The sequence below is a fragment of the Tenrec ecaudatus genome, chromosome 4 (assembly GCF_050624435.1).
Source record: "Tenrec ecaudatus isolate mTenEca1 chromosome 4, mTenEca1.hap1, whole genome shotgun sequence".
Lineage (NCBI taxonomy): Eukaryota > Metazoa > Chordata > Mammalia > Afrosoricida > Tenrecidae > Tenrec > Tenrec ecaudatus.
Window position 1 is genome coordinate 84,229,552 of NC_134533.1, and position 26,958 is coordinate 84,256,509.

General features: G+C 49.1%; 1 protein-coding gene and 1 long non-coding RNA gene across 4 annotated transcripts in view; one reads left to right on the forward strand and one right to left on the reverse strand.

Moving 5' to 3' along the window:
* LOC142444983 (uncharacterized) overlaps window positions 1–26,958 on the forward strand; it is a 99,001-nt gene that overhangs the window by 36,458 nt on the left and 35,585 nt on the right. For 2 of the 3 annotated variants that reach the window (XR_012783945.1, XR_012783947.1), the window contains exon 3: window positions 20,288–21,319. This is a non-coding gene — a long non-coding RNA (uncharacterized LOC142444983). Of the gene's footprint in view, window positions 1–20,287; window positions 21,722–26,958 lie in introns of those variants that run through there. The other variant, XR_012783946.1, reaches the window with a different exon arrangement.
* Window positions 15,276–24,230, reverse strand: FZD4 (frizzled class receptor 4). The gene is made up of 2 exons (XM_075546427.1): window positions 23,661–24,230; window positions 15,276–21,542 (listed from the first exon to the last, which is right to left on the reverse strand). Exons 1-2 carry the CDS (start codon window positions 23,943–23,945, stop codon window positions 20,214–20,216), a joined length of 1,614 nt encoding a protein of 537 aa, XP_075402542.1. The 5' UTR covers window positions 23,946–24,230; the 3' UTR covers window positions 15,276–20,213.

Below are 26,958 nucleotides of genomic sequence, written 5' to 3' on the forward strand. Positions count from 1 at the left end.
AACCGGTTCTACTCTGACACACAGGGGGCCAGGAGTCAGAGTGCACTCAATAGCAACTGGCTTTGGCTTGAAGTTTTATGTGCTGGGACTGAGAATACCGCAATGATTAATTCAGGCCTAGACTCTACAGATAACAGGATCTGTGCTGAACATTTGTCCAAATTCCTCATAACACCCTAGGGAGGAGGTATTCTCATACGCAGAAACGGAGAGTGAGCTTGCAGTGGGGCTGAGGAACTTGCCCACAGTCACTCAGTCGAGGGGGAGAGCTGGAATCTGAACCAGATTGGTCAAATTCCGACGAGAACTGCCCTTGCCACTGCCGTAAATCTGCTGGGCAATGGTGGGTAAACCTCGCGCCTTCCTTTCTCTTGATACTTCCATCTCAGAGCTGGAGCTTAGACGGGAATTGCGTCCACCCCAGCGCCATGTAAGCAAGATCACTGCATTATGGACTTGTTTGTTTTGAAAATACTAGGTAGGAACCCTTACTGGGCCCATGGTAAAGAGAGCTGGAGGCAGGTCGAAGCCTGTTTTGGTGAAAGGTCTAGCTCGAGCGTGAATTCCAGTCTCTGTTTGCTTGTGACACAGGAGTTGTCAAATGACTTTCCCGGGCACGTCTCACTGGTTTCTCCTACTTAACGGTGAGCAAAGGGAGCCGCGTGGCTTGAAATGCCCTGTCCTCCCGTCACATCGCAGTGAGACACAAACCCAAATCTTCTCACCCCGCCCCACCGCTTGCCTTTCTGCATGGCAATTCTTATTCTACCAACGGAATTTAGCTGGTGGGCTGGGATGGTGTGTTGTCCTGATTTGACTGAACCCCCAAAGATGGTTCAGGGAAATGTTAGCATGACACCCTCTCCAAATAGGGTCAGTCTCTCTCTGTATGTCTTGGTTGTTTTCCCTTCATTTGTTTTCTGCATTCCGACTCTCCTCCCCCTACTTTCCTCCCTCCTCCCTTTCTCTCTTACTCTTCTTTCCTTCTCCTCCCGTCCTTGCCTCTTGTAGGCCACACAAAAGAAAATGAAATCAAAATAAAAATGGTTTCTCTTACATGAGGAGAGGATCATTTGCCTGGGAGGGTGAAAATGAGAACTCTCTTTTAAGCCCCTGGAAGCAGACTATTTTTCTTATGGATTCTTCATTGTGTGGGTTGTTTTGCCAGGCTAATGAAGTGAGACTCCTGCCCCCTTATCTGGGGCCAACCAGAGGATGCCTCCCAGTTTTTGTTTTGCTTTCCAAGCTGGTTCCTTCCAAATGCATCCAGAAGGTCACTCTCGGGTCCCCAAGATAGTGGCGGGTGATCAATCACACCCAGGACATCGGCATCACAGAAGACAATCTCATGAATGGGAAGGGGGGTTCTGGAAGAAGGAGGAACCTCAGCTGTAGCAGGATCCTACGTTCAGCAAAGGCGACCTGCCCGACAGCTTTCTGCTGAAGTTCACTCCCGTGGTTGTAAAGCCGGTTCCAACTCCCAGCAGTCCTACATTCAAGGGAAAGAAACAGGACCCGGCCCTGCGCGTCAGCCTCACAACTGCTGTCCTGTTTGAGCCCCTGTTGCAGCCTGTCAGTTGGTCCTACCGTGGTGGCTTTTCGGTCGCTGTGGTGCCGGGAGCTAAGTCACTGGTATTTTAAAAGCCAGCAGGGTCAGTTACCCACAGTGAACAGGTTTCAGCAGAGCGTCCAGAGTAAGAACAGCCTGTGGAGAGGGAAGAGGCTGCCGGCTCCTGCGTGATTAGCCACTGTCAGCCTCTGAGGAGCGGCTGATCAATGTCAGTGATGCTGAAGTTCCCTGGGATGGTCCCAATTACATCCTAGCTCGAGTGGCTCTTCTTCCCCGCTGCCTCCAAATGAATGAATTTGCATATAATAGAAGACTCAAACATTTCCCAATGATCCACTGCAACACAGCCAGCAATAAGGTCATATTTAATAGCTCCTAGAGCTGGGTCCATAGAGGGCCTCAGACAGGAACGAATCGATTCAAAAGCCAAGAGGAATCTGTGGGTTGTGTAGACACTCAGTGCAGGTTAGCTCTCTTGGCTGCTAACTGAAAGCTTAAAAATTCCAGTCTACCCAAAGGCACCTCAGAAGAAAGGCCTGGCAATCAACTTTGGAAAATCAGCAATTGAAGACCCTCTGGAGTGCAGATCCACTCTGACCTGGGGAGTGGGGGGACTCCTGGCCCTGCAAGTCTCTTCTCAGGTGTCAAGTCCTTTTGAGTCAATAGAGATTAAGTAAACATCACCACTTCGGTCAATGGTTCTTAATCAGTGGCATTTAGCCTTTTGTGATCTTGTTATTCTTGTTGGCTGCCAGCCTCAGCCTCCTGACTACCTTAAATGTCACAGAAACAAAACACTGCCTTGACGTGATCCTTGGCATGTTTTGGAGCTATGACCTCCCCTTTTGAGTTGTGTAACCTCCTAGATCCCTCGTAGAATGAGAACTGTGGACTCTCTCCCCCTCAAAAGACACGTGTCCATAAAACGGTTCGCACACAATGGACTACAGCAACCCGAAAGAGATGATGGGAAATTTCGGTGGCCGTGAGTTTCCCTTCTTGGGAAAGAACAATTCGCAAAAGGAGGGTGAAAATAGTTGTGCAACTTGAAGCATATGAAAGGCCTTGAAAAAAAATCATGGCAAATATAAAGTATGGTGGGGGCAACTCTGCATGGCTCTTTCTTTCAGTCTTTCTTTTGTTGCATCAAAATAAACTTGTGCTACCTTGTTATAACATCTCTGAACAGGGTCTAGTTGGACGCACTAAGGAGGGTAAGACATCCATGTGCAAAGAGCCCCTATCCGAGCAATATGAATTCTGCCACAACAAGCATCAACTTGATGGCGAGGCTCGGGTAGAAGAACGGTGACATCGTTGAAGCTTTCCCAAAGGTTTAAGAGGACAGTGCTTCTTGGAAACCAGCCGTTTTAGAAATGGGTAACTTGTTTTCAGAAGGGTCAAGATGATGTTGAAGATGAAGCTTAAAATAGCAGACCAGCCACATCAATTTTTGCGGAAAAATTTAATTTGCCAGTGTTCAAATCGAAGAAGACTGTCAGTTGACCAAACCAAAATGATTGCCATCGAGTTGATGCTGGCTCACAGCGATCCTAGAAGACAGGGTCAAACTGCCCCTATGAGTTTTCAAGTACAAGGTCCAGTCTCTCCCTCGGAAAGGCTGATGGTCTTGAACTGCTGACCTTGCAGTTAGTCATGCAATGTGTACGTACCCATGATGCCACCAGGGTTCCTCTTAGTTACTAACAGTGAGCAAATATCTCTATTTCTCAACCGCCGAGACAATCTAGCCAACTATAGACATCTCAATTGGTTCAGCTTCCACAATTCTGACTGCAAATTAAAGGCGAGCAAACTTTCTGCTCTGCTCATGGGTGCCCACAGTGTTGCCTTCCGATCCTGTTGCAGCCAAAAGAGTGCTTCCGGTGGACATTTTAAATAAGTAGGGTCAAGATCCTGAAGCTTTTCCTCAAAGAATCACAAGAGGAAATGTAACATGGCTTTACCAGTACCAACGTACAGACAAAGCCTAATCCAAGCAATAGTTGCCAAGATGTGGAAGTGGTCCATTCAATGCAAAGGCAGACCGGACAGGAGCAAAGGTCATGGCAATATTTAGTGGGGATAGCCAAAGCATTTTGCTTGTTGATTTTCTAGAAGGACAAAGAACAATACCATCGGCTTGGTATAAGCGTCCTCAGAAACAGCTAAAATCTGAGCAGAAACATGCCTGCCAAGGTAAGCTTCAACAGAGAATGCTTCTCCATCCTCACAATGCTTCTGCTCATTCCTCTCATCAAACAAGGACCATTTTTGAGTTTCCGTCAGAAATCACCAGACTTCCACCTTATAGTTCGGATTTGGCTCCTCCTGACTTCTTCTTGTTTCCTAATCTTAGAAAATCTTTCAAGGGCACCCATTTGTCTTCAGCTAATAATGTAAAGAAGAGTGCATTCCCATGCAGCATGTCTCCTTTAGGGGTGGGCTAAGCAGGGCACCCTTGGACGCACTTGTCTTAACCTTGATGACGCTTATGTTGAAAAATCAGGTTGACACTCCAGTCAATGGCACTGAGTGAATGATTTTTCTTTTAGTTCCATTGTCATTTAATTCCCTTTTCCCGTAAGATTTCAGAAGGCCCCTAATACAATCAATGTCGCTAAAGTGTGCATTAAGACCCTAATGAATTTATCTGTTGTTAATATTCTTAAGTGACAAAAATACAGTGATGTTTTTAAAGAAATGTAGAACAACGACAAAATAGCTGTGACCAATTAGTAGACTCCGTGCATTGCTCACATGAAAAACAGCATTGACAACAACGAAGTCTGTTTTAGAGCACCTCTACTCAGAGACTCCTAGAATGTTGGAACCAGAAAGAAGCTTAGAGATTATTTTTGTCTAACCACCTTGTTTCTCAGAGGCTGGAGACTGGGGTGATTTTGGCTAATAGATGGCTCTGAATGCCTTCAAAGAATGAGCAAAGGTTATTCTTTTTCTTTTAAAATGTATGTGTTTTGCTGTTGTTGATAATATATAAAGCAAAGCACACATTAAGTCAGCCACTTCCATGTGTGCCATTTAGTGACATCGAATGCACATGTTGGGTTGTACAGCTATTAAGGTTTCTGTCTGCTTTCCCAGGTGCAGTGTCCATTTGTGTGGACTCACAGCCACTAAGTCAATTCTGATTCATAGTGACCTTATAGGATTGAACTGCCTCTGTGGGTTTCTGAGTCGGTAGCTCTTTGTGGGAGCCTCTTTCTCCCATGGAAGGGCTGGTGGTCTTTAACTGTGACTTTGCAGTTAGCCCAACCACTACTCCACCAGGCTCCTTGGAGAGAGCATGATGATCAAGGCAAGTTGTCTGACTAGTGAAGCTAGACTATTGCCCTGCTCTAAGGTGACTTCAGAGGGAATTTGGGATTTCAGGTTTACAGATGATCTCAAGGCAATCATTCAAGGGCTCATCCATCCGATGTGACTCTGGATCAGGGGGTTCTTGTCCTTCCTCAGGCCGCGCCCCTTTCATATGGTGCCTCATGTTGTGGTGACCCACAACCATACAATTACTTTTGTTGCTACTTCATGACTATCAGACCCACAGGTTGAGAACCACTGCTCTAGACAGTCTAGTGTCAATGGGAATATGAAATTTTGTTCTGCGTCTTTCCTCTTTTGATCCAGGCTTTTTTGTGTGGAATCTTTGATCACAGTGTGTAGTAATGATACCATTCAGTCTGGTCTCATGGCAAAGGAGGCAGTTGTTCATGGAGGCGAAACTCAGCTCTAGTCTTGACTAGGTGCCCCCACTTCCAACGTGCCTTGTAGCCAAGTGGGGCAATCCGAGATCATAGGTGACATGCCTGTGCATGTTGGTGGGGCACTTAAACAACCACCATGTTAGGAACCACAACAGTTCTTGTCCTTGAGACGCTCCTAGCCTCGTAGGGGAGAAACACATTACACAACAGAATGGGCCACCCTCGAAGTCTGAGTGGGTGCTGAGGTAAACCTAGAGGAAGGCACCGGCAGCAATGCTTGGCTGGATCTTGCAAGGCTCCTGAAGAGGAAGCACTGACCCAGGGTCTTGAAGAAGGAGCCCAGGGACACGGAGGGGAGAGTCTTCTGGTGAGGGGATTCGCAGGCGTGAAGGCAGAGAAGGGCGAACCAGCATACCCTGGAAGTGGTTGGGAATGGGGAGAACACAAGTATCTCTCTGGGAGAGGTGGGGGGGAAGACAGGAGAGAAAAGAAGGAGACAGAACATCGGAGGACCTTGGCTACCAAGCTAAGGCTTTGGACAGGAGGAAGGATGTCAGCCTGAGTGAAGGATTAAGAAGTCATTTCCTGGGGACGGGTGAGGAGGCAGGAGCCAACTGGGCTTCTTCCAGGAGGGGCTGGGGCACCCTCCTGACATTCCTATCACCTCTCTCTAGAAACCAGCTGGCTACCAAACCCTAGGGAACTGAAGAAGCACCTGGGAAGCATTCAGAAATGACAAACACCTCAAAGATATTCGTGGGACTCGGTCCCCAGAGAAGGACCTTCCCTTTGAAGGGGAGCTAAGGGGAAGAGGCCTTACTTCAAGCACAGGGAAAGTGCCCAAATATGTTTTACTATTTCTGTTTTCTGTTTGATTGAGGTTTCTCTGTGTTTTGTCTTGTCATTGTGGTGGGTTTTTTGTTTGCTTGCTTCCTGTTTATATTTTGTATGTCTTTTTAATATATGAAATCCAGGATAGGTCAATCTATAGAGACAGTAACTGGATTGATAGTTATCTAGGTAGCGTGGCAGAGAAGGTTTGGGAGAAATAGGGAGCTTACAACAATGAATCCCAGAGCAGACTGCTCTGGATTTGATGAGGGCGCAGCTCTTCTTTGTGTGATTGAATGAGTAAATTGTAAGATATGTGAAGGATATGCCAATAAGACCATGTAGGAGAGAGGGAGAGAGACAGAGAACCTGGTTCCAGCTTTATCCAGATGTATCTCCCCTGTAAAACTTGACATTTCTCATTTGCCCTAAAAATTGAATCATTTCAGCCCAACAAGTCTGGCTCTAAAGAAAAATTAATCAAGGGAAGAGAACTTTATCAGAGAACTTTATGCTTAAGGGTAGTCATTTCCCCAGGTATTAAGAAACATTTGTAAAAAGATGTCCCACACACCTCCCTGCCCCGAAACAAATACATAAGCAAAAATATCCTAATAACAGGGACTCTATAACCACCAGCAACCCTGCGGGAGAGACTGGGCTTCCTACTCCTATAAACGGTTACTGTCTCAGAAGCCCACCGAGGGTCACTTTGAGTTGGCAGTGCCTTGATGGCCGTGAGTTTAATTTGGTTTGATAACCACTATACCACCGGGTTGTTTTGGGCTTCTAGACACACGGTCGGCAGTTTGAAATTACCGGCCGCTCCACTGAAGAAAGAGGAGATTTCTACTCCCATAAAGAATTGCAATCTCAGAAACCCATAGTGGCAGTTCTACTCTGCCCTACAAGGTCGCCAGGAACCGGAATCCACTCTATAGCAGTGAGTTTGTTTGGGGGTTTTAGGGATGCTGTATTAATTAGTTGGTCTTGAAGATGTTCTGCTCTCATTTACCACTAGGTGTCAGAAGAATCCTGTTTTGAAAGAAACAAGATTTCATGAGTCTGAACAATAAAAATGAGATGGCAACTACTGACAAAAATAATTCTTCCATGGAGTTCAGATTTCTCCCTAAGTGATTAAAAATTTTTTTTTTACCAAGAGTGAAAAATCACAAATGTTCAAAAGTTTCTCTTGAAAGGGCCTCCTGGTCTCCTGGTCTACCTGCAAGTGTGAATCCTACAGGATCACAGCAAAGAGAAGAGTTTTTGTTGAAAGACCCCTGGTAATTGTACATCTTATAGGAAATTCCATCTCATTCTCACTATTTACTTAATAGAAATAATCTGAAGTTATTTTCATTTATTTCTGAAGGAGGATGTTTTTCCTCCCTCAGAATAAGGTCAGGAAATGGGTGAAATGTTCAGGAAGTTAGCTAAATGCTGATGTAAATCCAAAAGGAAGATCTGTTGTTTAAAAAAAAAAAAAGCTAGGCAGGGCTGCTCTCTTTCACTTATGGAAAATGTTATCCAGACTTTCTGAATTAAAAGGCAGAGGACTAGGAAAAGCTGTGTGCCCAGGATTTCTTTTCTCCGAATCTGGTTAGGCAATCCAAACCTTTGCTGAGAACCGGAGGCGAAGAATCCCGGGTCCGGAGAATCGGAATGGGAAATGTGACTGGGACGCGGTGTCCCTAAATTAAGCTCGGGTGATGGAATTTGTTTCAGTTTTTCTAGAAAGCTTGGCTTCATTGGAAACGTTAAGTCCAAAAGAGCTGTTCCCACCCCACCCTCCCTTGTAACCCCCAGTTGGGAAATCTATCCCACTCTTGGGAGTAGGAAGCAAAGTGCCAGGTTTTCTTTCAAAACACCGCTGGGTGGGTTTGATCACGGGCCGTCCAGTGAATGGTCAAGTCCCTTGGATCACCCAGGGACTCCCCCACACTACCCAACAACAGAACACCCCCCTCCTTCCCACACAGGGATGCAGCCCTGCAGCCGTTGACACGTGGTGCGTTGCTGACCCGAGGCCCACTAGAGAGCGGCTCCATCCAGGGACAGGCCAGCTCCCCGGGCCCTTGGTCCGTGCAGCACAGCCCACGGGCCCTGGATGGCGAGCGTGTCGCTGCTGTGCTTGCTGTGTGGACGGCGTGCTGTACAGAGCACGGGGAAAGAAAGCTCCGGCTCGGAAAGCCCGGAGGGTCAGCTCGTTGAACAGCGCCGCAGAGGGCCACGCAGCTTATTGTGTTTTCTCCAGAAACCAGGCCCTGCTTCCCACTCGTCGGCTGTAAAGTCCACTCAGGCCTTTATGGATTCTTGTCAGCACTGAGCTTCCGGCCTCCAGCGTCTTGCCAGCCCTCAGTCCACACTGGCTGGACCGAGTGAGTTCATCAAGTGTGGACGCGGCGCCTGCCCTGCCGACTCCTCTGTGACAGCCTCTCAGGTCTTCTTTGCCGAGGCCTCAACGCGCCTTCCTTTCCACGGGAAGAAAGGCAGCATCTCCGGATCCATCCAGTTACAGAGCGGCTTTGCTGCGGCCGCACCTCCTCAAGTCCCTCTGACTCTCTGAGTAACTGACAGGGACCCTGCACTTGGCCTGTGATCTCTAGGGTTACCTCTCTGGATCGGTGGGAGTATGCCGTGAGCAGAGCTTAGAGGGCACCAGGCAGAACAACACCCCCACCCACCCACCCCTACCTCACCCCTACCCCCACAAAAAAAACAGCAAACGCCGCTGCCATCCGGTCAGTTCTGTCGCATAGGGGCCTGAGGGAGGATTTCTGAGACTGAACCTTGACAGGAGCAGACAAGCTCATGTCTCTCCTGCGGGACAGTTGGTGGATTTGAACGATGGACCTCGCAGTTCATCCCACTGCTCATCCCAGGCAGACAGAGCTTTGCAGGTCTCCTACATGGTGCACGTGCTCGAAGCCAGCATGTGAGCCTAGAAAAGAGGTTCGCATAAAGGCAGTTGGCTGGACTTGGGATTACATGCCTCTGGTAGCATGACACTTCATGAGTAAATGAACATTTTTTGCCTTCTCAATTTCGTGCGAATCCCCTATGGGACTTCTGATGTTAGGAGTCCTGGAGGCATAAAGGGTTACTAGCTGGGCTCCTAACAGCAAGGTCAGCAGTTTGAAACCACCAGTCATTCTGTGGGAGAAAGATGCGGCTTTTTACTCCCATGAAAAGGTACAGTTTAGAAGCCCACAGGGACAGTTCTACCCTGTCCTAGAGGGTAGACAGGAGTCAGAATCAACTCGACGGCAGTGTGTTTGTGTTTAGTTGTCGTCGTTCTTGGCTGTCAGGTTGACTCTGATTCACAGCAGCTCCATGAGTGTCAGAATAAATGGAGCTCCATTGGGTTTTCAGGGCTGCACCCTTTGAGAAGCAGCTTACCCAGCCATTTTTCAGGAGGCCATTGGGTGGGTTCAAGACACCAACCTTTCTGCAGTGTGCTGTACCAGGGGTACAGAGCAAAGGCAAAGCTCCTGGCTCCCTTTGTAAAAGTTGAGGGCTTAACTGTTGGTACCAGCTAGGAACTGAGTTGCTTATGTTTTATGTATTGAAATCAGAGGATGTTTATGAGAAGCAGACGAAGTCTTAAGAGTCATGGCATGCAATTGATGGATGGATTGTTATAAGAGCTGTAAGAGCCCCCAATAAATGATCTTTTCATTAAAAAAAAAAAAGTCCTGGTCCCTGAGAGCCAGCCTTTGCCTACTGAGAAAGACAGGTCCTCTTGGGGATCAAGTGATGAGGTTTCCACAGTCTAGAAAATGCTCAGAAGCAACAAAGCCCACATGGAAGAAGCACACCAGCCTGTGTGATCATGAGGTGTCTAAGGGATCAGTTATCAGGCATCAAAGAACAAAAATCATATAATTGGGTGCACACCTCCATGATACAATCACTGAAGACAAACAGGTGCATAGGCAAATGTGACGAAGAAAGCTGATGGTGCCCGGCTATTCAAAAGGTATAGATAGCATCTGGCTTGAAGGTAAACAAGTGGCCATCTAGCTCAGAAGCAACAAAGCCCACATGGAAGAAGCACACCAGCCTGTGTGATCATGAGGGGTTGAACAGATCGGGTATAAGGCATCATCAGAACGAAAAAAATCTTACCATAGTGAATGAAGGGGGAAGTGCAGAATGGAGACACAAAGCCCATTTGTCGGCCACTGGAGATCCCCTTGCAGAGGGGTCTAGGGGAGGAGATGAGCCAGTCAAGGTGCGATGTAGCACCAATGAAAAATACAACTTTCTTCTAGTTCCTAAATACTTCCTCTTCCTCCCCTCCCCCAGTATCATGATCCAAATTCAACCTTGCAATTCTGGCTAGACCTGAGGATATACACTGGTACAGATAGGAACTTGAAACACAAGGAATCCAGGGTGGATGATCCCTTCTGGACCAGTGGTGTGAGTGGCGATACTGGACGAGTAGAGGGAGATTGGGTTTTGAAGAAGGAACCGATTACAAGGATCTACATGTAAACTCCTCCCAGGGGGGTGAACAACAGAAAAGTGGGTGAAGGGAGACGTCAGACAGGGCAAGATATGACAAAATAATAATTGATAAATTATCAAGGGTTCATGAGGGAAGGGGGAGTGGGGAAGGAGGGGGGAAATGAGGAGCTGATGCCAGGGGCTTAAGTGGAGAGCAAATATTTTGAGAATCATGAGGGCAATGAATGTACAGATGTGCTTTACACAAATGATGTATGTTTGGACTGTGATAAGAGTTGTATGAGCCCTAATAAAACGATTTAAAAAAAAGAAAATGCTTTCCCATCATCTCTGCTATGCAAAAGCTTTTCTAGCCAAGCTCTATGGATTAAATTGTGCCCTCCCCTCATTCCACCTCATCCCAAATATGGATTGGGATCCACATCCCTATACATGTGGATGTAACCTATTGTTTTCTTTATTGTGTTGAGGCCATATCAGTGTAAGGCGTGTTCTAAATCTAGTCACTTCTTCATTGTAAAAAGAGCAGGGTGGGCACGGATGTGTGTGTACAAAACTACAGGGGAAAACAGATGGCCTGCAAGCCAGGGAACTGAGGACAACCCAGAGCCACCCAGAGAAGGAACCCACTTGGCCGAGAGACTGGTTTAGACTTTTAGCCTCCTGAACTGAGAAAATGAATTTCTGTTCTTTAAAGGCACTTTAAAGAATGTGGGTTACAGCAGCCCCCGCTAACTGAGACAGGGTCCTGGGAGCTTATCTCGGAGGCAGTTACACCAGACATGAGATTGAACCTGATGGAATTTACCCTTTTTTTATTGGAGGTTACGGGGGGTGGTGAGAGGGTGCATGAGCTGCTGCCATGAACTTCTGGAGGGAAAGGTCATGTCTCAATAATCTCTGTGTCCCAGGACGGTGGCTGGCACATGACGGACCCTCATTCAGCTATCCAGCAAATATTTACTAAGCAGTTGAGGATTTGTTTTTCCAGGTTTCGAGTTTTAAGCTTGTTAATAACAGATGAATTCCTTCTCGGCTTTGTCATCTGCACTTTTGGACTGTGTGTTGGACCTTGTCTTTCATGGTTTTTCAAAATCTCCCCCTCTGTCCCTTCTCCCATCCCACCTCGGCATTGTACAGTCAGAAGAGTCTCAGCAAACATTTGTGAGGGAGGGGCAGAAGAAGATACCGAGGGAAGAGGATTCATTAAGATAAACAAGGTGGAGGGCCAGGTGATCACTAACCCCTATTGGAGGTTAAAATGTCTTCTCGGAGGCTGTCACCCTGGAAGCTTTCCAGAAAAGTCTTGCTCATGTCATGGCTCCTGCTGTCACTTTTGGTTTCCTTACTCTGCTGGCCACAGCGGTCACCAAAGCTGCTTAGTGTCCTCATGTAATGAGGCAAAGTTCTTCCTCTTTTTTTCCCCTCCTTCCACAACTATTCCTGAAGCTGCGCTCTCTGCCTGGCACTGAGCTTGGCTCTGAGGACAGCCAGCTGTACACCTCTGGGTCTTCAAAGTCATCCTCAGAGAGCTCAGTCCAGCCGGAAGATGGGCACAGCAAGTGCAGACAATTACCAGCAGCGCCACGAAGGCTCCCCATGCTGAAAGCACCAAACTTGATGGGAAGAAAATGGAGCCAACCCCAAGCCGGAGGGTCCTGCAAGATTTCTCAGATGAGACGACACATGACCTCAACTGTGGAGGAAGGATATCAACTAGTTGAAGACAGGGTAAGGGGGCATCTCGGGCAAAGAGGACCACGGGTGCAGAGGCAAGGGGGTGAGAAGAGAGCGTGATGGAACTGAGAGGTTTTTCTACGTGGCTTATCAGTTCCATCTTGTTCCTTTATACTACCTATTCATTGCATGTCAAATGAAATGATGCAACCTTCAGGTATTTTATGAAACTCAGAGAGCCAATCAGAAATGTCAGCTAGCCAATCATTTAATCTCTTACAAAAAGAGAGAGACCAGAAAGGCTCTGATAATGTAGGCAGGCCATGCAATGCAGCACATTCTTGGGTGAAAACGGGGTGCTTATAGGAAATCAGATAGGAGGCTGACGAAAAGTAAGCCGCTCCCATGAAATGGAATAAATATTCTATTTTCTCTGTCCTGGGGGACTTGAGAAGTTGGAAGCCTCGGTCACGATGGCAGATGAACCTTTAGCCTAAAAATGAAGGGGACTTAAGTAACGAGACAGGATGGTTTTCAGGGCAAGTGGGGCTAAGGACCAAGCATTGTAAACCCAACACATTTCCATAACCTTTAGTAAGATTGCTCCCATCCCACCATCCTACTCTGCCGCCTTGTGCAGGAAAAGGGAGGACATGACAGAGCCCTTCCCTGGACGAGGTTTATTTCTGTTCACAGAACTTCTGAAGACATGAGGCCAAGGTTGACCTCTGTAGTCAAGAGTCAGCTCAACTTTAAAATAATGATTGCATGTGAAAGCTAAAATGGGAAAGATAAAAAATCAGTTCTCAGGACAGAAACGCTAAAAACCCTTGGGCCACATTCCAGCTGGGGTCCTGGCCCTGCACACAAAGCTCCCATTGGGGGTGGGTGGGCTGGAGACCAGCCAAGACCAGTTCAAGTCAGTTGAGTGTCGGGGGATCATCGGGCTTACTCTAGAGGTGTCCAGCCTTCAAAGACACCTACCTTAGTGATTATGCTACATAATCCTTACAAAACAGACTCCCAGGGCCAGGTCCTGTTATTGAGTTAGCTGCCTGCCAAAAACATGTACCCGCTAACCATTAACTGTTTGTAGCAATTAAAGAAATCAGAAAGATAGGATGTGGAACAAAACCCAGACACTGGGCTGTGCATAAGACCTAGTTGTCCAACCTGCTACCTCCCTGTTGCAAGATCCCAGAGAAGACCCCCGCCCTCGATAAACTTCAGTTTCTCCTTGCTGAAGGAAGGCAACGTCCACCCCACAGCCTTAAGAACTGCTAAAAGCAAAACTGAGACTGTGCACATGAGCATATTTCTATAGTCAAAGTCTGTCTGCAGGTGCAAAGTATTAGAAGTTCTTTCCAGATTTCAGGTTTTGACTTTTCTTCTGCTTCAAAACTACTCATTGAGGAAGTCAATGGAATGATTAATAGGAATCAAGAAACTCCCCTCCCCAAGCAAGTTAATGCTGAGTCATAGAAACCCTATAGGGCAAAGTAGAAGTGCCTCCTGCCCCAGGTATCCCCTAGCTGTAAATCTCTACAGAAGCAGGCTGGACCACCCTGCGCCCAAGAAATGGTGGCTTCAAACCACCTCCTTTTGGTTAACAGCCCAATGCTTATTCCACCTAGGCTCATTACCTTAAAACCAAATAACCAGACTCAGGGCCGTCAAGTGGATGCGGACTCAGAGATGACCCATAAGGATAGGGTAGAACTTGTTACAGGAGTATTGCGTCCTGTAACAATTTCCCCTGAGGAGTGGCTGGTGGTTTCAAGCTGCTGACTTTGCGGATCACAGGCCAATGTTTAACCACACCACCACGTTTCCTTCCTTACCTTATAGGGCAGAGCGTTTGGATCACGTGCCCCCCTTTCCCTGAAGGTTTGAGATAAAAGCACAATAGGCGTCTGCAGATAGGAAAATAGTATCTCAGGCTCTCATCTGCTAGGCTTTTTATTCACACCAAACCCGGTGGGGGTCAGGGGAAACTAACAAATGGCAGGCAGTCTGTCGGCCCACTGAGAAGGTGATGGTCACATTAGCAGACATGTCCACTGTCAAATGGTCTCCTGCCCTCTGGGTCTCTGTTGCCCCTGGTTTTATGTACTCCCATGACACCGACAATGGCTTTGCCCAGTGACTTCGTTGGCTATGGGGACACCCACCACCCACCCTTGTAAACCTAGCTAGATAAGTCACTTCCCTGGCAGACTGACTTGACATACTTCCATGTCTATATACTAAAAAAACAACAACAAAAACAACCAACCCAGAATGTTTGTATAGCTGGAGGTGGGGGAGGGAGAATTTGAGGTTTAACAAATAAATCTCCTTTTTAAAAAGTCATCCAAAATGCTAGCATTGTTTGGGAAATTTCTTCAGGCCACCAGATGAAGGGCACTTGAAAGGTGTATAAAAATGAACCATCACATACACTGGAAATGCAAGGCGTCATCATTGGGAGTCAGCTTACAGACTCTAGTGATGTCCAAAGCATCATGGGACCCACCTGGGTGTGACTGATGACCAGAAACTCCAAAATTCACTAACAGCCTGTTGACTAATAGATGCTTCTGAGGCTCAAAAGCAGAAAGCCTCCTCTTTCTCCCACGTGGCAGCTGGTGGTTTTGAACTGCTGACCTTGTAGCTAGCAGCCCCACTTATAACATACTAATGCCACCAGGGCCCCCTTTCTGATGCTCCCAGTAGTGATAAATCCCACTGACCTTGGTCTCTGAGGGTTTGCTGACCTAGGATAAATCCCTCAGGGGAAAAATAGCTCCAGCAAAAAAAAAAAAAGGAAAAGAAAAAAAAATAGAAAGAAACAAAGAGGCTCTCACAGAAAGCAATGATCAAATCTGTCCTGCAAATGGAATGAATCTTCTCTTTCTCACCGAGGAACCTATATGTTTCTCAGGGACAATCATACACCTTCAGGAATATTGCCAAATCACACACCAGTTAATAAACAAAACTTTATTTTTCTTTGATACAAAAATTAAATACGAAGGTTTCTTTCTCTCACTCTCTTTTGTACAGTGATAAATTAGAAATGTACAGAACAGACATCAATGTAGACATACTTTATACATCTTTAAAAGCAGGGTCCATTTCCTTTGAAGTTCCGCGACTGACTCAGGGCCCGTGCAGCAGGAGTTGGCCTGGTACCGCTACGTCAGACACCTGGAAGGCCCCCAGGTTGAGTCAAGGCGGCTGAGCTGTGGGGTGGCGCAGGATACAAGGCCATGCACGGGACAAGGCGTGTGGCTGCTGTACAGAGCAGGTTGGGCCATCTGTTATCCTCACATCTGATATGTATCCCACCTTCCTTACAAAGAGCCCCAAATCCATAGACAACAATGTTGGTGAGGTAGGAAAAAAACCCAGAGCTATCTACAGGCCCCACTGGGAGAGACATAGAAAGCAGCTTCTCTCTCCCAAAAGCCCAACTGCCAAGTCAGAGCCAGAGCCCCTGAACACGATTTGGAAACGTCCACAACTTGGAGGAGATGCACTCCCCGACCTCCCCACCTTCACAGGGCGGGGCTGCTCTTGCTCTGTTCTCAGAACCCTTCTGGGATGACAGTGGTCATGGGCTGAATTTGGATGCGATCAAGGAGGTACAACAGCTTTGAGGACACGGCTCATACAGGGGTCTAGGTAGGCCCTCTACAGGTGGCCTGGGGGAATACTGAGAAGTTACTAATTCGAAGATGAGGAAAGGGCAAATCAGAAACAGAAATAGGCCAGAGGTTTACCAAGGGGAAGCGGCTTCTGGGGACCTTGCTTCACTTCCCTCCTGGTCCTGTCGGGTGTGTCATCACCGCGCGTGTGCAGGCAAGAGGCAGCCCCGGAGAGCCGGCCAGGCCGCAGTGAAACAAAATCCATTATTCAGGGCGCCAGTATCTGATCCTTGACAGGAGGACAGTTTGCAAGTCCTGCACCCGAGGCCAAGGAAAAATGATAAGCAGGTCCTTTGCCAGACATAATACAGACCCAGACTGGGCCTCCAATTTCAAATAAAATAAAAGAACAAAAAGAACTGTCGAAGTTCCGTGAGTTGGCATGGCTTTCTGGACCAGCGACTCTCTCCAGCGCCTTCCACTGCAGAACTAATTCAGGATGGAGGGAGATTCTAAGTGGCTCCTTCCAAAGTCTGTCCTTTGTGGTATTCATTCCCAACTGCTGCTGAGGCCACCTCACCATATGCCAAAGGGTGCGCCTTGATAGTGAAATGCTTTTCAATTGAGTCTGTCCCTCCAGGGTGAGGCTGCAGGCCCCTGTGTATCCTGGGATCCCTGCTGGGTCTCCCCAAGTACACACTTAATCCGGTGGCCAAGAGAGGACCAGGGAGTAAGCAAGAAGCTGGGTAGCATAATTCAGAAGGTAACAACAGAAGTGGCCGAGATTCGGGGGCAAGAGAGAGTGACTAGGAGAGTCAGAGAACATCTCAGGGAAATCAAATGTGTCACTTCTCCGGTTTCGTGCCCCTGAACAAGCTGCCGACACAGGTCTCAGAGATCAGGAAGTGGGTCTCCAGAAGGGAACAAACACATGAATCGATCAAGTGGCTCAGCTAGGTGGTTCTGGCCAGTCCCGCCCCAAAGCGCTCTCTTCCTTCTGGCTCCTTCCGGCTTGGCCTTTAGGAAAAAGACATCTGCCAGGGAGGAGGCCCACTGGAGCTGACACTTAACAAACCTCTGGAGGCTGGGGGATTCTTGTAAAGAGTGATAATCCCAACAGGGGGCTGCAAAACATTCACACGCGTGCAAATCCCATTATCTTTTTACCACCAACTCTTTGAAGCAACCTCAGCTCCCAAATCTCACCTTCACCATTTCCTTACAAGGTACAGTCCCCAAGTTTACTTACACAAGTCACCTGGAGCACACCACGCTGTGGATTGTCTATGCCCAAAGCCGTATTAGACACGAGGGCACGTGTCCTCATAATTTAGTCTCAAAGTGTTTCCAGGGAGTTGCACAGGAAGCGGAGCTGATGCTTTTTGAAGGAAAAAAAAAAATCAAAACCCAGATATTTTATATAGGAAAAAATTCCCGAGGTGACATGAGTTGAAGAAGAGGTTTATAGCATGGAGGCAGTGAAACATAGAAATTTGCAAGGGAGCGCTGCCTCTTCACAAAACCAACAGCAAAGTTCTTCATCAGCCTACACCACCTAGACTGCGATGCGCATCCTCTGACATCCCCGAACAGGCCTAATGCAGGACTTTACACACAGTTGGCACTTAATAAATATGCTGGTAAATGATTTTTTTTTAATTACAAGTTTAGGAGATGGAGTCATTTTGAGGTAATTGGTAACTGACTCCTTGGCCACCAAGTTCCTTTCCTGAAACGGTAAAGAGTCTGCATTGTCTGGACTGTGAAAGGCCTACAACCCAGTGACATTCATTGCTAAGGCTACTAATCCAGTCTGCACCAACAGGCCACTTCTGATTAAATACACTCCCCCTCTGAGAAGGCAAGAGATTTGCGGAACAGGAGTATTAAAAGCCACAACTTGTTAAGGCACTAGCTGCAGCCCAGGTTCCCCGAGCAACTTTATTAGAGTTATTCAATCATTGGAAATTAGCAAACATCAGCTCCACGCCTGGGCCCCGACTCGGGATCGCGGAACCAGTCCAAGGAAAATTGCCACACAAGCCCAAAGCTCCTGACAGCGAGGCCAGTTTTTCACTGCATGGTCCTGAGCTTCTGGGGCCAGAGCCTCTGCCCAACTCCCAAGGCACTAGACCGGAGCGTGAGTAAGGGCAGGCTCTGCCCCTGGGTGCTTGCTCCAGGGCCCCAGGCAGTGATGGGAACTGCCTGCAAGCAGTTCGCAGTTTACTTTCCTAGGCAATGTTGAGACAGTTAAACTGGCCCTTTCAGGGACTATTTCTCATGCTCTGGGAGCCCTGACCCAGAGTCCAGCCAAGGCACTCGGGCTTGGCAGACAGCAGCAGCAAGGGTCATCCATGCCCTTAGCTTCTGCCTCAAAAGTCCTGACTTTCCTTCCAAAATACATGCGTCATCGTCTCAACAGGTCAGCAACCATCCAGAAACAAAAAGGGGGAGACGTGGTTGGTGTTTTATTTCCAGAATGTTGACCCCCGATTTGCCATTTTGAGCCCCTGGACATGTTTCTCCACAGAGGAGAACGTGCAAGAGAGTTTTCCTGCCTGCTTTAAACAGGCATGAATGAATGAATCCATAAATGAGTCATAGCACAGCAGGAACTGCAGCCAAGTCAGGTATGAGTTATAAGGCGAGCAACCTGTGACATTGTCAACGATTTGCCCCAGAGATCTGGAGATTAGAAGGCCTAAGGCGGGTTAATAAGCGAGGCCAGTTACAATTTTAAAAGCACTGCAACTTTTGAGAGGCTGGTAGGGGTATGCCAACCCCCCTGTAAGGAAGGTACAGCATGCATTTGAAAGGCTTTGGATACCTCTACAATAGGCAATTAAGACCATCGCCCGCAAGAGTTTGCAGTTCATTTCATAGGGCCCACCGTTTATCCCCTGCTAACCAATCAAGCTCCTGGCTGGTCTTCTAGAGATTCATTAAGCACCATATAAATACTCCAGGCCACACTGCCTCCCCCAGGAAATCTTATAAGGAGCCTTTGCCAATTACAAGGAAACAATTATGCCCCAAGTGGTTGGATTAGCTGTCCTCAGTTCCCTTCACAAAATTGGAAAAGTCTCCATTGTTGTAAGTAGACCAGACTCAGATAGCATTCCTAGGCTACAGGGGAGAGGGGCGCACTATCATTCTGCAACTGCAAATTGGCTATAGTTTTAAAGTCAGTGAGTATACTGTGTCACGGTTCAAGAATGTGCTTTTAATTGTAATTGACACACACAAATTACACAGCTAATCTGTGTGAATGCCAAGTTGCCAAGAAATTTAACATTTCAGCTCCTCCAGACTGGCGTCTGCACAGATGCAATCACACAAAGTAAAATATATTAAGTCCCAATTGCTCAATGCCAGTCTCTGGGGTCGGTAAGGTAAGTAGACTTGGTAAATCTCGGTTTCCTCTGAATTAAGTGATTGTCAGAAAGAGAATCGCCCTTCACTTCCCCCTCACTAGGAGTGCTGTAATTCCTATCAGAAAATGCCTTTTGGGGATCTGCAAATGCCAAAGGAAGCCAATGGCAAGCCCAGCACAGGGATCCTACGCTCCGAGAGGGAGAGAAAGAAGAGAAACCCACTGGATACCTTAGGTGTGTTTGTACAGTGCTTTTGTTTGTTCCAACAAATCTGCTTTATGACAAAGGCAATGACAGATTCTGACACCCGCTCTGGGGAGAGCCAGCCACCCCATTGTCAACAGCAGACACCGCGTGGCTGAAGATGTTTACGTTAGACCAGCCAAACAAAAAACTCATGTAACACTTCTCTGAACCCAGCGTTTCCAGTGTTTATAGATTGCTTTGCTATTTGAAAGACCCAGCTTGTATTTAAATCTCAACAGGGTTTAAAAAAAAACAAAAACCCCAACAAACTATTCTTTCTCCCTGCAAGTTTCCAATTCTGGGATCAAATCCCACCCTTGCAAGGAAATGCAGCCTCGTCCTGGGCTGCCTGGGATCTAGGCAGGCAGGCCCTCCACATGCCAAGCTGCAACCTGCTAAAGTGGTCAACAGTTTGATTTTTTTTTTTTCACAGCTTTGAACGCCTTGTGACTGGCTCTTCTGTTTGGATCTTCCCAGAGTCTGCAGCAAAAGCATTGGTTTTAGGATGCTGAAGGGTGTGTTTAGGGCGAGGGGCAGGACTGGGGAGAGGGGCTCACTGAAGTGTTACTTGTTTGTTCAAACTGAGATTTATTGCATACAATTTTGAGCAGCATTTCCACCGAAATGCTCGTATCTCCCCACCCCCAGCTCTCAAAAATGAGGGCCCTGCGGAGGCTGGCAGGACTTATACCACGGTCTCGTTGCCTTTCCCAGGCTTCACCCAACCATTCCCCCTCTTCTCTCGCTTTACCTTCCCAGAGTTCACCAATCTGTTGGAACACTTCTGCCACGTGTGAAAAGTTTTGGCCGACCAAATCCACATGCCTGAAGTGATGCCCACCAGCAGAGACATGAAAATTTTTAACATTTCAACCGCCATGTTGGAGTCGTCCGCAGAATATCGGAAGATGGCCCAGTTGGAGATTTCATAGAAATAACAGGCAATCACACAGGTGGCGGGGACCGTATACAGCACGGAGAAGACTCCGATTTTGACCATCAGCCTTTCCAACTTGTCCGTCTTTGTCCCATCCTTTTGCAGGTTGGAGCGGATTTTGAACAAGGCCACCAACCCGGCGGCAATGAACAACGTCCCGATCACCAAGTAGGTGAAGAGGGGAGCCACCACGAAGCCAGTGAGGGCATCGAGGTTTTGGTTCCCAACGTAACACAGGCCGGTCAGTTCGTCCGCGTCCACCAGTCTCATGATCAGGATGACGATGGTTTTCACTGCAGGGATGGCCCAGGCGGCGATGTGGAAATAAGAACTGTGCATCTCAATGGCTTCGTGACCCCATTTGAGTCCAGCTGCCAAAAACCAAGTTAGCGTCAGGATGACCCACCAGATGGAGCTAGCCATTCCAAAAAAATACATCAGCAAGAAAATGATTGCACATCCTGTATTCTTAAGTCCCTCTTGGATGAGAACAGGCTCGGCTGCCTCTTCAAAATCGCAGGATATCCTTTCCCGGCCCACAGTCAGCCGGACAATATAAGCAATGCTATAAATATTATAGCACATACTGAGAAATATGATGGGGCGCTCAGGGTAGGAAAACCGGGAGGAATCGATCAGGAAGGTCAGGACGGTGAAGGCAGTGGAGATGAAGCACAGGCTGGCCCACACGGCCATCCAGATATCGGTGAACTCCTTGGCTGAGCGGCTGTATAAGCCGGCGTCATAGCCACACTTGAGAACGCAGTTCAGGCTCCTTTTCACCCAGATGTACTGATCCGAATTGGTTCCCACGGAGTGGCACTCTTCCCCCGGCTGGATGGGAGTTTTGTGAGGTAAGGGCACCTCTTCATCCCCCGGCCCCTCCATGCACATGTGATTGTGGTCGTTCTGGGGTGGGAATTTGCTGCAGTTCAGGCTCTCCGGCCAGGCAAATCCAAATTCCTTAAGGACTGGTTCACAGCGTCTCTTGACGGAAAGGCACATGCCACCGCATGGGCCAATGGGGATGTTGATCTTCTCTGTGCACATTGGCACATACACCGAACAAAGGAAGAACTGCAAAAGTAATGAAATGAACAAAGAAAACAATGACTTAGAAGTTGGGGCCAAAGGCTTGCACGAAACCGAGCTGAATGCTTCCCGGCAATGTACATACATATCTGCTTTGAAAGTAGGGCTGTTGACTCTGACCTCACATAAGTGTGCTTAATAACCCATCGTTTATACTTCTCTTAGTTTGAGTCTCGTAATCCTCTCTGGGGGAATAAAAATACATAGAACGATTAGAAAGGGGGAGGGGTGTTTGAAGAACAACCCCTTTCCACACAACACTCAAGGACATAAACCTTGGGAAACTGGCTTTCAAGCCCCCGCCCCTTTCAGGTACTATGCAAAGAGGTGAATAGATTCAACAAACAGCAGTCATTTCGTTGGCAGGGTGGTTTCTTTTTGTTGGGGAGAGTAGTTTATTTTCATCTCCATTTCTTTACACACAAAAACCCCTCAATATTAGAAAGCATAGGTTAAGTCTATCTTTGGCTAACATTCTTTGTGTTCTACCTTATCCTCTGCCCCCCCACCCCCTACTTTCTGAAAAATCAGTTCCATATTGAAACATAAAAATGTCCTAATTGGGACATTGTTTGACTGACGGATGTGAGGCAGATTAAGGTCTCTGGTCACCAGGGGTTTGTTTGGCCAGGTTTCCTCAATGAATAATAATGAAGTCCAATAGGAAAATGTAAATGGTAAGTCCCTGCAAACTGTAATACCAGCAGGGGAGACTCCAGTTGCTGTCCTCAATTCCTCCAGCATTGATAAACAGTCTGCTTGGCTCCTTACAGATGTTGTCTATGAAGTCTAGAGTTACAAGTAACTATTTTCCAGCATGTAAAGGGATACAGTCCTGTCCTTCAAAAACAGCTTGGCCGCTTCCCCAGGATACATGTAATTAAAAATATATATCCCTGCAAAAGCTGTTTTTCCAACCAAATTGCCACTGATGTCAGGCTGTGTGCTGCTTCCAAACTGAGAGCTGGAGGACCATTCCGTAGGCTGTTCTAACCTACTTCCCCAATTCTGAAACCTCCAAAGGGACATTTCACCAGCACCAGGTCTAATCCCAACCATCTTTTCGAAACCGCAGTCCAACTTTTAAAATGATCTATGGGAAAACACGCACCTAGTCAGTAAGCTGCGTGTCTGTTTCTTATCTTTCAGAAGTTACAGCCAGACCCACAGACTTCTGAAGCTTCCAGCCAGGACAACTATACTCTATCGCCCCCCCCCCTCCCTCTGCCGTCTCCCTTTTCTCATTTCTAAATGTCGCTGGGAGTCTCCCCCTGTCAGTGTTAACGTTTCTTATACTTTGTCTTTACAGAAACAAGTTGGTTGCTTGCTGCATTGTCACCAGTCTATGTATGAGCATTTGCTCTGTCATTACATAAGCTTGCTTGCTTTTTTTAAGAAGTTAGTGACTGCATCTCCCAGGATACAAACTACTCTCCTGGAGTTTGTCCACACCATCACCATTTCCCTAAGCTGTGTTTTCACACTCTCCAACCGCTACATCTACCCTCAAACCCAGAGAAGATAGCACAGAAGACAACCATGCCTTCCTGTGTGACCTCTAAAACCGTAAGGGACCCCGCGAGGAGGGGCCGTTCCACCGTGGTGTTTCATCTAATAACTAACCCCAGAAATACTGGGGAGAAGAGAGGTCGGGGAGGGGACAAGGAGGGAGAAGTTCCCGTCTCCTCTTTCCTTCCAAGTCTTAGCTGCGTGCAGTGCAGCTGGCTGCCCTGCCAGGGACTCGCCCACCCAGCGGCGGCGGCCGGAATCCTTGGCAAGGATAACTCTCAGCTCCTCTGGGGCTAGGGGCTTGGCCGGACTCGGTGGGCAGGGGAGAGGTGCGGAAGGGCGGGGTGGATGAGTGAGTTCTTTCGCAGGCCAGATGACTTACACAACGTTTTGGCTTACAGGCCCTGAAAAGGGACAGAAAAAGTGGGGGTGGGGAAGGAAATCACTTTTCCAGGAGTTTGATCCTCCAGGCTAGGAAAGGACTGAGGGGTTCGACTTGGCAAGGGTTCCGCAAAGTTAGTTTGGGGCGTCCCTGCCCAAGCGGCCCCGTCAGGCGCAGGGCCCGAGGCTGGGAGGAGAGGGAGGGACGCCCACCTGCAGCTGGCTGGAGCAGCCGTACTGGATGAGCGGCGTGAAAGTCGTTAGCTGCAGCTCGGCGTCCGTCTGCAGCTCGTGCCCCACCAGGTTGGGCATCTTGGTCACGTTGTAGCCGAGATTCTGGCACATGGTGATGCGGATGGGGTCGCAGCGCCTCTCCTCCTCGTCCCCAAAGCCCCGCGCCGGCTCGGTGAGCAGCAGCAGGGGCAGCAGCAGCCGCAGACTGAGCCCGACGCCCCCGGGCTCCCCCGGGACTCTCGGCCCAGCGCCCCGCCGGGCCATGGCCAGAGCCGGGGGGCGGCAGCGGCGGCGGCCGCTCCGGCAGACACCCCCAGTTTGCACGGGGGCGCCCGCCGCCCGCGCTGCTCCCAGCCTCCGGGGAAGGGAGTGTGATAAGGCGCCAAGGGCGACGGACGGGCAGCTGCGCGTGACTGTGCCGGGAATTAGATGCCCCGAGCCCGGGCCGAGGGACGGACCGCACGGGTCATGGCGGCGAGCGGCGAGCCTCCAGCCCCGAGCCGGTCGCGTCCGCCCTCCGTCCCGGCGAAGCCCGCCAGCACCCAGCGCCGCGCTGCTCCCGCTGCCCGAGCTCTGGGCGGCGCAGCCCTGGAGGCTCGCGGGGCGGTGGCAGCGAGGGACGGACAGCACGGCCCGCCAATGGACGCGCGCCGCGGGCGGCGATAGGCGGGGCTGCGAGGCGGGGCCGGCCTCCCGCTGGAAGGGTCAGCTCCCGCCCGGCGGCCCCCTCCCCCGGAGCGCTCCGCCCCGCCCAGCTTCCCGGCGCGCGCTCGCCCCCCGCCCCCCACCCCGAGCGCCCCGTGCCCGCGCCCGCGCCCGGCCGGGATGGAGCGGCGTGGCTCCCAGGTGAGGAAGGGTCCCCGGGCGCCCGGTCCCGTCCCTTTGCAGCTGTCACGGCGGCCGCGGCTACCTCCGGTCGGGCTGGGAAACGCAACACAAAGAGCAAGGGGTTGCGGCTTCAAATAACGCCGGGGCAACCTCGAGCCAATTGCCCGCTCTCGGCGTCGGTGCCCTCGCCCTTACATTGACTTGGGGGCGGGGGGGATGAGAGGAAAACGTTTAGCTCCGTGCCTGGTACAGCCCCGGCTCGCAGTTCTTTCCCCTCGCCGCTGCCGGGTCGTCGCCCAGCCTCTCTCTCTGCCCACAGACCCTACGCCCGAGCTGCGAGGGGCGGGGGTGGGGGAGCGCCCCCGGGCCGGCTAGCGCTCCGGTTTCCTTCGCTGTATAAAATGAAATGCCACAAGGGGATTCGAAAGGAAATGAGAGCGGGACGCTCCGTGCCGCTCGGCCCGCCGCCCTTCCTGTCTCAGGGACACGGTTTCTAAATAAGGGTGGGAGGGCGTGAGGTGGGAGGGGAGAAGCTTGACCTGTTCACTGGGGGAGGGGGGAATGGGGTGCTAGCGAGGCAACTACCGAAGCTTCCTTCCCCGCCCACTTGGAGACCCCTTTCCTGCAGGCTGTCCCCACCCCAGCCCTGCTTTTTCCTTAATCCCAGACTCAGGGTCCTGGGAATCTGGGACCCAGGAGACCGGGTTGCGATTCAATCCCCCGCCCCCCAGGCTTTGGCTTGGGCCACCCTCCCTCTGCTTTCCAGTGGGGTCAGTGGAATCCTCAGCAGGTGGAATGTCCTAAACCTTTGACTTGTTCCTTCTCTGTGGTCATGTTGTCCTCTCTCCCTGAGGCTCAAATTGACCACCTGCGACACCGGGAACTTGATGTGCGTTTCACACAGTTATTCTGAGGGCCGTGAGGGACATCGTTCAGCACAGCGTCCGGCACAGGGTAGGAGTTGAATAATTTGGAGGTGGTGGTGGTGATTTTCTCTACCATTACGGGGCTCATCTCCTGCTTTTCAACCTGACACCAAAATGCCCTCCACAACAGTCCAGTCCTGAGGAGCTGGGGGCCTGGCTTCCTGCCTTCTTGCTGAGATCCCTTTGCCCAGCTCCTGCCACTGTTTTCCTAGGGCTGAAGTTCTAGAATCAAGTCGTTATGCACTTTCGATTCCTCCATTTCAGGCAAGCCCCTGGCACAGGGCAAGAGCTGAATACAAGTTGGAAGGATGTCTGTACCACTCTCGGGTTGCTCGTGTTCCGCCTGTATTTTTTCAGTTCTCTTATATTGGCCAGTGAGGAAGCGCTTGGCGTCCTGGTTACGCTTTGGGCTGCGATCTGCGTGGTGGAAAGTTAGAAACTACCAGGACTTTGCAGGAGCAAAACCGGGCTTTCCTATAAACGGTTACAGTTTCGGGAACGCACTTACCTCAACCCCACTGTGGGTTTCTGGGAGGGTGGGTGTTCACTTGAATAGAAAGTCAGGCTTTGTCCCCCGAAGTTGCTGGTGGTTTCCAACTGCCCACCCTGCGAATTGCACCCAACATGAGACCACTACACCACCAGGGCTCCAGGGGGTCACCATGACTCAGCATTGACTCGATGGCAGTGAGTTTGGGTTTTGATTGGCAAGCATAGACTTTCTTATGTTGAGAGCAAAAATGGAAGTCAATATATTTGATATTTGGCTTTGTGTCTAGAGCTGAGTTATAGAAGCCACCTTGTCTCAGGTCATCATCAAAACCTACCAATGGTGATTCTATTAGAGATTAAATTCTGAGCACCAAGTTTGCAGAAGGTAATGGATCCACAGTCAAAGCCCAAAATCCATTTCAGAGACCTCATGTGGATAAGACCTCCATTGAACCCCTTCTGGCCATTAACCAGAGATGTGAGCAGTCTTGCCCCTAGAGTGCATTGGAAAGTGGACTACATGCATCCCTTGTCAGCCCAAGGAGGGGCATTCTCCTTTAGGGGTATGTTTGATGGAGACTGCCATATTGGGGTTACATAGTCAAGAGTCATGCTCTGTCTTGGTCTGAAAGCCCTCGGCCAATCTTGTAACTTGTCTATCTAACATAAAGTCCATGTCCCAAATCATGGTCCTGGGCTTGCTGCCGTTGTCCCATCTGCTACTGTGATGTATTGCTCTACTGCCAGTCATGTTGCTGTGACCATTTCTTTTGCCCTCCCCTGCCCTGAAACTCTTCAGATCCTCGGGTGGCGCCATTATGACCTCATGTGAATAGCCCCGCTCTTTCAGATGATGTATATTTGTCTTGTCTTTCTCTGCTTAAGGCTTGATAAATGTTCTCCTTAAAGTATATTTGAGATTGAGGGTCTCCTTTGTACTCTACAGCAAGGTAAAACCAAAACAAAACAAAAAAAAAAACAAACCCAACTGCTACTGAGTCCATTCTGGCTCATAGTGACCCCATAGGACA